Source organism: Diceros bicornis, chromosome X (genome assembly GCF_020826845.1).
Source record: "Diceros bicornis minor isolate mBicDic1 chromosome X, mDicBic1.mat.cur, whole genome shotgun sequence".
Classification (NCBI taxonomy): domain Eukaryota; kingdom Metazoa; phylum Chordata; class Mammalia; order Perissodactyla; family Rhinocerotidae; genus Diceros; species Diceros bicornis.
Genome location: NC_080781.1, coordinates 70,560,636 through 70,573,671, shown reverse-complemented (window position 1 = coordinate 70,573,671; position 13,036 = coordinate 70,560,636). Strand labels below are relative to the sequence as shown.

The 13,036-nt window shown below is 39.4% G+C and overlaps 1 protein-coding gene across 2 annotated transcripts; it reads left to right on the top strand.

The window, feature by feature from the left end:
• Window positions 1–232: 232 nt before the first annotated feature.
• TAF9B (TATA-box binding protein associated factor 9b) lies at window positions 233–10,294 on the top strand. Of its 2 annotated transcripts, XM_058536240.1 has the most exons (8): window positions 233–247; window positions 1,539–1,655; window positions 2,295–2,376; window positions 2,701–2,837; window positions 2,916–3,050; window positions 3,915–3,990; window positions 7,011–7,121; window positions 8,029–10,294. In XM_058536240.1, the coding sequence occupies exons 2-8, from the start codon at window positions 1,605–1,607 to the stop codon at window positions 8,190–8,192; spliced, it is 756 nt and encodes a 251-aa protein (XP_058392223.1). In that variant the 5' UTR covers window positions 233–247; window positions 1,539–1,604; the 3' UTR covers window positions 8,193–10,294. The 2 variants fall into 2 exon arrangements, with proteins under 2 accessions (XP_058392223.1, XP_058392224.1); XM_058536241.1 differs by lacking the exon at window positions 233–247 and having other exon boundaries at window positions 1,316–1,655.
• Window positions 10,295–13,036: the final 2,742 nt, after the last annotated feature.

The window sequence follows — 13,036 nt, the reverse complement described above, 5'->3', positions numbered from 1 at the left end:
CTTTTTCTTGTTTTTTAAACATATTTTTTAAATTTTGTACCCCGTGCATATACCTATTTGAAAGGGAGAAAATCATTATTAGTCTTGCGTAGAGGTTGCCCACAGTGAGCTGGGAAAGGCGCTCGCGGAGCGTGGGGATCAGTGTTGCACTGGAAACAATGTACTAAGAACGCGTGGTTCCTGGAGGACCTGCCCAAAGTTCAAGATGGCTGCCCGGTGGACGACCGATTCAGACGAGCCCGATGAGGTAAGCAGGTGCCCCAAACTGAAGGGCCAAGTGAGCCCCAGAAATCAGTAGGAATTTTTTTGTGTGAGAGCGAAGCCATTAGAAGGTTTTAAGGAAAGGAATACAATTATTTGATTTATGACCAAGCGATCCCTCTGGTTGTGTAAAAAATGTGGGGGAGCACTATTTCGGGGACCAGTTTCTGTAGTCTTGGTGAGTAAAGCTGTTGGGTTGGACTGTTAGTGTAGTAGCACTGGATGGAGATGCGGAGACATAGATAGAGGTGGTGTGACTTTGGGAGATCGCCCTGACAAGATTTGCTGCTGGATTGAGTGTGGATTGTGGGGGAAAGAGCATAACATGGCTGACTGCTGTTTCCGGCCGGGGTTGGGGGGCGCCGGGGGCGGGGGGGGGGCTGTTTAGAGTGCCTTTTTCTAAAATGGAGAACCTTAGGGCGGTGGTGGATTGTGAAAGACTAAGAGTTCTCTTTGGGACACTTTAAGCCAGAGACGGTTAACTGATGCACATTTTCCAAGTCACTCAGGCTCTTCTGTGGAGGGGTGGGGGGCCATCTGGGAGGCAAGTGAGGGTCGTGGGTGGGCCTCAGCAGGGACAGAGAGGAAACTACTCAGGGCCAAGGGACAAGGTTGGAGGGGCTCCGGTGGGGAATCTTGCAGGCATTCAAAGGCATTAGCTTTTTATCGGTATGAAATGGGCAACCGTAGTAGGGCTTTGAGTGTGACGAGAGCTGACCAAAGGCCTGCTGTGTGGACAGCAGGCTATAGGGTAGAGTTGCCAGATTTAGCAAATAAACATACAGAATGCCCAGTTAAATTTGAATGTCAGATGAACAAGAAATAATTTTGTAGTATTAAGTATACCCCGTGTAATATTTGGGATATATTTATGAAAAAAAAGTATCCGTTGTTGATCTGACATTCACATGTAATTGGGTGTTCTGCATTTGACCAGGCAACCCTACCACAGGGGCAGGTGGAGGCAGGCCTCTGCAGGCATTCCAGGGAGACGGAAGGGGCCAGGGTGGCAGCAGGGGACGTGTGAGGAGGGGCCCCAGAAAAGACAAGGGTGGTGCATTTGGTGCACTTTTCCAGAGAACAGCTCTGGGAAGACTAGCTTCTTAGCTCTTCCACGTGTTGGCCGAGGGCTCCTCGAGGAAGGCTTACCCGACTCTTGCAAGCCTCCCGAGCCGGCCAGCTTCCCGCTAGCCCCACTGCCCTCAGCCTCCACCGGGCTGGGTAGAAGCGGCCGCCCGCGGGGCCGGCGCGGTAACCCCGCCTTCCGCACCCCGCAGGGGTGGAGCCTGAGCGAGGAGGCCGCGAGCAGCCCTCTCTCCCCGGATGACGAGTGGCAGGATAACATGGAGTCGGGCAAGATGGCGCCTCCTAAGAACGCTCCGAGAGATGCTTTGGTAAGTGCGAAGGATGAGAGGTGGGGGGTCGAAGCTCAGCACAGCCAAGGACCTGGGAGGCTGGCCCAGACGGAGGGCCTGAGGATGGGCTCGCGTGCCATCTTCTTCCCAGCCAGGGCGGCCAGGAGGAGTGGGAGACGGGGGTGCCCTGGCTCCCGGGGTGATGTCCTGCCACCCCGGCAGCCCCGCCGGAGGGAGGCCGGGAGCCCGCCGGAGTGCGCAGGCCAGCCACGCGGCTTTGTCTCTTGGGCCTCGGGCTCTCGCCGCCTCCTCGTCTGGCCCCATCTGCGAGCCCTGACTCTCGCAGTGTTCTGATGCTAGCTTCCACCGTCGCCACATCCGAAAATGACAACCAACTGTAGCCACCTCTATCTCTCTGCTGCGAAAGCCAACCCGGGCATTTTTCTTCTCTCTTTGCCCCCGCCCCCACCCCCGCCCAAAAAATAAAAAAGTTTTTAGCAAAGAGGATACAACGAGATTTGTTGTGATCCTGACACTCACTTGGGAGGAAAAGCATGAGTACAACTTTGGAGCCCAGAGAAGGGGAACCTTGTATCATAAATATAAATACTGCCTTCCGTCCTGTCTTGATTTCCAATGTGTAGATTATGCATCTGGTGTTTTTATTTGAATCCACAGGTGATGGCACAGATCCTAAAGGATATGGGAATTACAGAGTATGAACCAAGGGTTATAAATCAGATGTTGGAATTTGCTTTCCGTAAGTTAACAGTACACCAAAAAGTTTGCCTAACTTGTGAAATTGAAAAGATCGTTTTATTGTAAAAACATTTTCAACTAAATTACTTTAACAGTTAATATCATAGAATTCAGCCTAAAGCAGTAAAAAGGAGCTCAAGCTAGGGGACAATAGTATTTGTATGGTGATATCTGTTTAAAATTGATCATATAGATAGGTCAATTAGATATTAGAACCAAATTTGATAAACTTTCTAGAAATTAGTGGAACCCTCCATTAAGAAAAGTGGCCATAAATATTAAGCTGTTTTCATATATTTAAGAAAATAATGTTTTGTTCTTAAAGGATATGTGACTACAATTTTGGATGATGCAAAAATTTATTCCAGCCATGCTAAGAAACCTAATGTTGACGCAGATGATGTGAGACTGGCAATCCAGTGTCGGGCTGATCAATCTTTTACCTCTCCTCCCCCGAGAGATGTAAGCAAACTTGTATTTGAAGTTCATTTTACTTATAATTTTTTTAATTGTTGTTCTAATAACGATTTTCTGTTTTAGTTTTTACTGGATATTGCAAGGCAGAAAAATCAAACCCCTTTACCACTGATTAAGCCATATGCAGGACCCAGACTACCACCTGACAGATACTGCTTAACAGCTCCAAACTATAGGCTGAAGTCCTTAGTTAAAAAGGTAAGAATTTTTAGTCAACTTAGCTTTTAAAAAAGGTGAGATGTGTTAGGGGAATTTGTAAAAAGCAAATTCCTATAGATAATGCAGTGAATTAAAGGCTAAAATAATTTACTAGGATTTTTTTAAATTTACTGCCTTGAAAATACCATGTCTTCAATTAGCTGCTATGTTAAAATACAAAATATAAGATCCAAGATTTTTAGAATTAAAAGGAACTTTAGTGTTGATCCAACCCAACACTTATTTTTCACATCAGGAAACTGAGCCTGAACTCATCTATGGAGTTAGTAGCAAAGTTAGGACTGATTCCCAGGTCTCATAACTCCCAATCTCTCCACTATACCATAGTATTTTAGTGAAGCTCGCTAACAGAGTAAATGATATACCATCGGGAATTGGACTTGCTTTCTGAAATATAACCTAAGGCTCTCCCACCACTGAAAAAGTTTTCTCCATATTGGGCTGCCTTTGTTGTCTGAAATTCCGCTATAAGCAAGTTTCTTTTTCGGTTAAGATGTTGACTAGTTAAGATTAAAAATCATAAGGAAATTAGCTGTTATCCCCAAATAAAGCTCTACTTTAGACTTAAATACTATATAGAATTATATATGTACATATATATCCTCATATCCATGTTTATATAGATATGTATTATGTTTGTATTATATGTGTGTGTATATATATATATATATGTTTATGAATATCTTGGTTTAAATGTTGGATTTAGAACACTGTTAGGACAAAAACAGGACATTTTTGCCATGAATTATCCATTAATAGTTCACATCAACAATCCTAATTTCATTCCTATTAAGTTAAGGTACCAAATCTGAACAACATTAATTTGTTTTTTAAATCCCCTAGGGAGCTAACCAAGGAAGACTAGTTCCACGGTTAAGTGTTGGTGCTGTTAGCAGCAGACCTACCACTCCTACTATAGGTAAGTGACAGAGGGAAATGGCTTTTTTGGCTGGTAAAGAAGTGCATCAGCCCCTGATTTTGAACTATAATGCAAGTCAAAAGGTAAGTCAGAAAGTCCCATATGTGTGTTGCCAATGATACATTTACTTTTCCTCTAGTAAAGCTATAAACATATTTTATCAGACTTCAAAATGAGAAAGCCACAAGGAATATCTAATCCCAAATGAGTATAGAATTGGACAGTACCCAAGCTTGTTGTTGGTATAAAGTGTGATATCATAAACAGGAGTTTAAGCTGTGTTCTTTCTGTACAAATGAAGTTGCAAACACACTCATGGCAGTAGCCTACCTATTACCAGAAATTAAAGAAATTTCTGAGTAAATTGGCAGGAGAATGCAGTCAAAAGAAAGAAGTTTAAAAGGTACAAAAAGCTTAAGAATATCAAAGAAAAAATCATTCTGTTTTTAATACTAACCTTTTCAAAAGTAGTGCTGATTGTCCTATATTGGTCAGTGGGAGCCCCTTCGAGCTGGCTCCTGTGTCCTTTGTGACAAGTCTCCGTCATTCTTTGAGCATTTCTTGCTTTCTGGCACAAGATGTTCCAAGCTCATCTTATATTTTCCTTAGCCCAGTCCTAGAATCAGCCATTTTTCCAAAAAGCCATGGTTCCTTTTAGTGGAGAATAGTATTTAGAAACTATTATTTGTTTCTTTTTAATGTCATTGTTGTTTTAGGTAATAAGGAAAACATAAATAATGGATTTAGATTTCCTGATTTTTTTATCATACGTTTCTGCTGGATTCTTTCATACTTAATTTTCAGAAAAAAATCCCCTTCTCTTTGACCAGTATTGATTTTTTGGCTCTTATTGCTTGTAACTTGAGTCCTATAGATGTCATATAGCTCTAGTGTAAGCAGCATTTGATTTTTGAGGTGTGTAGACAATCTCTTCATATTCTCAGGATGTGAATTTACCTTTCAGCATTTTTTTCTTTTTGTGAAGATGATCAGCCCTGTGCTGACATCTGCCAATCCTCCTCTTTTTGCTGAGGAAGACTGGCCCTGGGCTAACGTCCGTGCCCATCTTCCTCCACTTTGTATGGGATGCCGCCACAGCATGGCTTGCCAAGCGATGCGTCAGTGCGCGCCCAGGATCGGAACCGGCGAACCCCAGGCCGCCACATCGGAGCACGCACACTTAACCACTTGCGCCACCGGGCCGGCCCTACATTTCAGCATTTTAAAACCAGCCTGGTATAGTGTTAGTTGTACACTTCTAATTACCTGCATGTGACCTTTGAGGAAAGAAATTTGCATATATAATTTGTGTAACTTTTTGATCATATTCTATTTATCTTTGGACTCATATTAAGCTAATACCAATTCTTTTAAAAACTCTAGGCTGTGGTAATTAGTTACACGTGTTGGCAAATTAACCAATTTTAGTTATCAGTTGTGACTTTTATTCCTAGTTAGATATTTACTGTACATATTTTAGAGATTTTTAAAATCTAGAGTGAGGGAGCTGCTAAAAACTACTATTAATGAGGCAAGTTTTAAACTTTAAAAAAATTTGAAATGAGTTTTATAAAGCATAAGACCTAAGCATCTATTCTGTTCAGTTTTAAAGCCTAAACTCCATACTTACTTAAATGTTAACAATTCTTTATGGCAATAACCAAGAAAATGTCTACCTACCGTGAATTTTCTTGACAAAATAAAATACTTCTATTGCTTCATTAAGCTTCACCAAATTTTTTGGACACCTCCTAATACATGGGAAAACTTGCCTAAGGATGGAGATATGTTTGAGTAAGGCCTCACCTTCTGGATTTGGGAGAGAAAGCACTAAAACCCAGATTCCTGGGTAACTTTGTGCTTTCTTTCCCCATTTAGGCTCTCTTCTCCTTTGTCCCTGAAGATGATGATAGTTGTAGTTGTTTTCAGCAACTCTGTTGCTGGGCGGACTGCTGATTCCAGGGGAAAGGGATGTATGGAAAGCCTGCATCCCCAAAGAAAAAACTAGGAACAGACACATTTCCATAAATGTATTTTTTGAGAGAGCTATGATGTCAGTATACATACTAAGTCTTTGAGTCTTGCTAAATTCATTGAGCAAACATTTGTTGAGTGCCTATTAGGAGCAAGGCACAAAGCGATGTGCTCACAAGGATAAAAAATGTTAGCCAAGGCTTGTAATTTAGTGAACGAGATAAGATACTAGTAATAAGGCTCCTATGATGTGTTTAGAGAATTTCAGAGGCAGGCAATGACTTTTCAGCAAATCAAAGAAATTTTATAAAATATATATTTGAGTTGTACCTTGGAATAATTGGTAGAATTAAAGTGAGGGGGTTTTGGACTGTTATCTCCAAGATCCCTTTCTGCTTAAAAAAGTATCTCAATATAGAAAAGGAATATGATTTTGGTGCCCACCTGGGGACCCCACGTGATGTATTTGATAGGCTTTTGTTAGATGCATGTTGATTTAGCTTCATGGGCATAATAGACATCTTCTAATTCTCAGCAAATGACAGAGATTAAAAGTGCCACCTAAGGTAATTAATAGAAAACTTGGGTCTTTATTCTGCTAGTTTATTTAAATGCTCAACTTCACGACTTCATGCAGCTAAAATTCAGTGCCAGGCACTGTTTGAAGAGCTTTACATGGCTTATTTTAATTCTCACAAGAATCCTGTGAAATACGTAGTTATCCCCATTTGACAGGTGAGAAAACTGACCTACAAAAAGATTAAATAACTTGCCCACAGACACTTAGCTGGTCATAAAGCCTGGATTCAAACCCAAGCAGGTAGGCTCCAGAGCCTACATTCTGTACACCATCCTGAATTTTTAGCATCTAAACTGTTGAGCTTGTAAACATTTTTGAAGTTACTTTGCTCTTATTTCTAATTATTTTTTTCTCACTTTTCATTAGTTCCCTGTGCTTTGAAGGTAGTTTGTGGTAAGCTAAGGAGTGCAGAATAGGAACCTGTGTAAGTCATATAACTAACGTGGTCTGTTAATTACAACTACAGCAACCCCGCAAACAGTGTCTGTCCCAAATAAAGTTGCACCTCCAGCATCAGTGACAAGCCAAAGATTTACAGTGCAGATTCCACCTTCTCAGTCCACACCTGCCAAACCAGGTAATATTATGGGCAGGGGGTGAGGGTGGGGGTTGTAAGTGATTCTTTTAAAGTATTTTCTGAATTTTAAAATTTGTGAATAATTTGTGGTTATAGAAGAGGTTGTGTTCCTATAGCAAGATTTAAATTGTTTTAATATCATAACAGGAAGGTGGCAGTAATGCTGCAAATCAGGGTTCTTCAGAGAAGGTCTATAAGCCCACTAAAAGTGTATGAAATTTTACATATATGTAATGTTTTGGAGGGGAAGGGAGAGTATTAAGTGTAATCATCAGATTCTCAAAGAAGACTGTGAACTAAAATAAGGCTCCACAATTCTAAGGCATCTTCAGGAAAAAGCACTTAGGGTTAAAGCTCAAGAAAATAATACAACTTAGTGTACATCAAATGAAAATTGTACCTTTACTCACTTTATGGAAGGATACATATAGAGTTGGAATAATATAAGTAGAATTTTGTTATAGCATAGTTTGCTAATGCATATGTTTAGATTTCACATCTTTTGAAACCTAACTGCACAAACTACTTATATAAAATATTGGCCTATAAGGGAAGCATGATTCTTGACCTTGAACATGTGCTTTTAATATGTGCTTTAATGTCCTTTAATGTCCCATGATGAATTCCAAGGCACTGCTTCCCATGACTAATTGAAATTTTAGGAAGTTCAAAAAACTAACAGAACTTCTTTAACCTTGTACTAAATACTAATATAAGTACTTTATTAAAAATTTTAATTCACCTCTTAATGCAGTATAATTACCTGAGTTTCTTCTATGACATAGTTGCACTTCATACTATTGAAATTGTTATTAGAATTACATTCAGCTTTGTTGAATACTTTTTGCCATATGTTTCTGATTCTGGGTAATTCATAGTTTGGGGGTGTTTTCTCCTCTGTTTACAGTTCCTGCAACAACTGCAGTTCAAAATGTTCTGATTAATCCTTCAATGATTGGGCCCAAAAATATTCTTATTACCACCAACATGGTTTCATCACAGAACATGGCCAATGAATCAAACCCATTGAAGAGAAAACATGAAGATGATGATGACAATGATACTATGTAAAGAATATAGTCTAGTCTAGATGCATTTCAAACTTGTAGTTGGTTTTGAGCCCAGTATACTTAAATAGAACATTCTAGATCTCCTCAAGTTTTATCTTAGAAAACTTAAATATAGCAGCAATATTTTTCACATTAGGTTAAACTGTTAGATTTCCTAAGTAAGGGTACCAATGCTTTTTCATTAGGCTTTAAGTATAAAAAGTACTTGTTTCTTAATATTTTCATTAATGTTGAGTCCTACTATGGCAGTTCTGTTTTTGAAAGCAGTTTTCTGCCATGTATCACTGACAGCAGCATTGAAGTTTCAGTTTCTACAGCCTGATCAGTGGACTCATCTTTAACAGCGTAATTTCTAATCTACATTTAAATACTTCCTTTTGTAAGGTAAAATAGACACCTTGTCACCAACTTTTTTGACCAAATCTCTCAATTTAGAAAACATTTTTTGGAGAGGATGTATTTAGAGGGATTCTAAATCCATTTTGAATATATTTAAGTTGTTTCTTGGTGTTCCCTAACCTCCGCCTCCTCAACCCCATTTCTAGATCCCATTTGTTTTATGCACCACCTCCTCCCAGTAGGCGTAAGTTTCTCCCCATTGCTCTTAAATTTAAAAGGCCAAAACTGGAATTTTAAAAATATCATTCCTGATAATACAGCTAAGTGTCATTTTCATATTTTTAAAACCTGCTTTACATGCCCGATGTTCTATGGTTCACTTGAACCTGAAGGTTTGCATTTGCTTTGTTTTTCTCTTCATACTGGAGCAGTTGAGTTTTATCCTATGCCTTTTATGCCCATTAAGCTTTATTCTGCTTTTTACATAGTTTTGGGTCAGTTACATTAAGTTTCAGTCTTATATTCCAAGTTGATAACCCCACCATATTTCACATTTCTAAATTTAACATAGAAGATGCTATAGCTTAAAATCTGCCTTCATAAGTATATTTACACTGGACCTAGGCAAAACCACTGTAGTGTTTTCTTTTTACCACATGCATTTATGCTTTGAGCACTACTGCTTGAACCCTCCTGTTGGTATAATTCAGATCATTTTTCTAGCTTGTTGCTGAGGATATCACACATAAGATGGGATCAAACCTGAAAGTTTTCTAGGTTGTGCCTTCCTCTAGAAGGCCAACAACAAAAACAAATTAGTGTGATATGACTTGCATTTAGATGCACTCTGCATAAGTTTCCCACTAATGTTCTAATGTTGCTAAACACCTTTCCCTATTTTCCATTTATACACGTCTAAACATCTTATTGGGAAAGATTGCAAAGCTTTCAAAAATATAAACAGGCTTGTGTTGTTTAAGTTTGACCTATTGAACATAGGAATATTCTTGCAGAATTTTCTAAAATATATTTTCTTATCATAATTTAGAACTTGTAGCCAAGGATCCTCAAAACTTAAAACACAATTAAGTTTCACCTTAGGATGGTGCTTGATACGTTGAACAGAAATAGTCCAGTAACAGGGAAGAAATGTCCCATCACAGTTTGTTTTTGGGTGTTAGGAAAAGGTGATATCAAACTTATAAAAACAGATCTGATCAACATCATAGGAGAAAACTGTTCATGATATAGCATAGGATATTGTTACTTGAATGTTCTTAGGGAGGCAGCATGTCAAAAGGCCTAGGTTCTAGTCCTGGCTCCATCATTTACCAACTGTGTGACCTTACTTCACCTCTGAGCCTTGTTCTCTTCACTAGTTTAATAGGAAAATAACACCAACCCTGCCTACCTCACAGGGATGTTGTGAGGGTCTAATTGGTATATGTGAAACTTCTTTCAAAATTATAAAATGCTATATAACTCTAAGAAATTGTTAATGTATTTGTTCCAAGATTATTAATAAAAAAAATTGAACTTATAATTTATCTTTCATTTTTGACTTAAAGGATTCAAGGAAGATGAACAAGGCCCAGTAATTCTGAGGTCCAAAAAGCAATTAAGATTTGTCTAATGGATGAATTAATTATAAATGAGGGAATTGATTGCTTTTATTTGGAACCAGCATGTGACTCATCATAGTAAAGCAAAATAAAAATGAAAGAATGTGGGTTTAAATCTGTTAAAAACATAACATGCTGTCTTTGGTGGGAATTTGTACACATAATTGAGGTTGTTAATCTGAGTCTTGGGCCGGCCCCGTGGCTTAGCGGTTAAGTGCTCGCGGTTAAGTGCTCGCAGTCCGCTACTGGCGGCCCAGGTTCGGATCCCGGGCGCGCACTGACACACCACTTCTCCGGCCACGCTGAGGCCGCGTCCCACATATGGAAACTAGAAGGATGTGCAACTATGACATACAACTATCTACTGGGGCTTTGGGGGGAAGAAAAGGAGGAGGATTGGCAATAGATGTTAGCTTAGGGCCAGTCTTCCTCGGCAAAAAGAGGATTGGCATGGATGTTAGCTCAGGGCTAATCTTCCTCACCAAAAAAAAAAAAAAAATCTGAGTCTTCATTCATTTACTAGGCCAGCCAGTGGGTGGTTTGCTTTCAGATGAAGACTGCTTTATCTTGCTTTGCAGATCTCCCTTCCCTAATTACCTCCACCTAATCTAGCCTCAAGAATGACTTAAGGCAACTCTTATCCTCCAGCTTCTAGGTGGAATTTTTATAAAGATGTACTGATGGTAAGTGGGGTGAGGACATTGTTGTCCCAAGTTCTTCCTTTTACAAGTAGGAAACAAGTGTCTTTGATCTGAGTATTAATGTAGAATACAGCTAGCACACGGGGAAAATGGAAGATGTAACGTGTGATGTGGTCTAAGGAGTCCGGAGTGAAGGGAGGTACTCATGAGGTAGGAAAGAAAACACTGATCAGAACAGCAGGTACAAAGTAGTGTGTGTAATATGCCCCCATGTATATTTTAGCCAGCCCTAGTGGTCTAGTGGTTAAGATTCGGTGCTTTCACCACTGTGGCCCAAGTTCATTTCCCGGGCAGGGAGCCACACCACCCGTCTGTTGGTTGGTATATTGTGGGAGCTGCATGTTGCTGTGATGCTAAAAGCTATGCCACCAGTATTACAAATACCAGCAGGGTCTCCCATGGTTAACAGGTTTCAACAGAGCTTCCAGGCTAAGACAGACTAGGAAGGAGGACCTGGCCACCCACTTCCGAAAAAAAAATCAGCCATGAAAAACCCTATGAAGGGCAGCAGAGCATTGTCTCATACAGCACTGGAAGGTAAGAAGATGGCGCAAAAAGACCAGGCAGGGTTCCGCTGTGCTGTACACAGGGTCGCTAGGCGTCAGAATCAACTCGATGACACTAACAATATATATTTTAATATATTTATATGTATATACATACATGGATATGCTTTTTATATATATTAAGTAGCTCTAGATGGAAGGAAACTGGTAGCTTGGAGACTGAGGCAGGAAGGAGTCTTCTCATTGTGTACCCACTTTTTGACTTTTGTGTCATGTGCTAGGGAAGTTTTGGACATAAAAAGGAAAAGAAGCGAAGCAGGAAACACTGAGCTAAAGAAGAGATTGAATTCGTTTATGACATAAAGATTATAATTTTTTCTGTACACAGGCGTCTATATATTTTCTGGAGGTTAAAAGTGAATATGCTACACTTAAGCTTAAACTTTTGCAATGTTTAATCAATTAATAATTCTATATTACATCAGGAAGCACACGCATGTACTATTCTAGTTTATATGCTCATAAGTTGTTTGTTATATACTATCTTCCTCAACTAGGTTATAAAATCCTTCAGAACATAAATGCAATCTTATATTCTATTATGTCCCAAGCATTTAGCAGGTACCCAAATATTTGGCTATTTGCATTTCCCCATTTATTCTCTGGATTAATGACGCAAATAAATGGAGAAAGATCCTGGAAGCAGAGTCTAGTAAAAAGTCCTTAAAAGGTACAATCAGGGATTGATGGGTGGATGAATTGGCAGTTACAGAGTCTAAGTGCTAGGTTTATAGGTGTTTACAATTCTTTCAATTTCTCTGTACATTTGAAATAATAAAGTGTTTGGGGAAAGGTAATCATTAGGAGAAAAAGTCATCAGTATGCTAAAGTTCTAGCCTAGCTGTGACATTAACTTGCTGGATCTATGGGTAGCATCTCTGGACCTCATCTACAAAAAGATTGGACTAGAATTCCTGCTTCTCAAACCAGGGTATAGCATACCATTAGAGGTCTGCAGAAACACGGTGCATTTTAAAATTAATTACAACTATGAGGACAGTGTTAATGAAAATACAAATGAATTTCTAAGAAAAAATTTGAGCCTTCAAAATTTGTGTTTTGTTTAAAGCAGCCACCAAAATTTTCTTTTGCTGTTCTCTTCAGAGTTAAGCAAAAAAGTCCTAGAATAGAATCATTTCAGGGAGTGAGGCAAGATGAAAAAGCACCCGCCTTTGGAATCAGACAAACTTGGATTTGAATCCCTGCTGTTATTTACTAGCTCTGTGATCCTGTCCAAGAGTTTCTTTCTTTATCCATCAAGGTGAAATACATATCTAGTATGTAAAATGTCCAGAAGAGAAATTCCAGCTAAACATGGCCTTTTCAAGTCACATGTTTACCTCTGCTCACTCCCAAAACCCCATTAAAATGACAGGAAAGAGAAAGGAAGGGAAAATTACAAAGACAATAAAGAATCAGAATGTCATTAGAATAGCTTCTTGGCCTTTCAGCTAAGAGCAAATGCAGAATGTCATTAGATTTTCAGCGATGAAAATGAAGCAAAGCCTTCAAGTCTGAGAAACTAGTATGTAGGCTAAAATTCTACATATAGCCAAATGGGCAAGTATAAGGGTTGAATAAAGACATTTTCAGACATATAAGGTCTCAAAACATTTA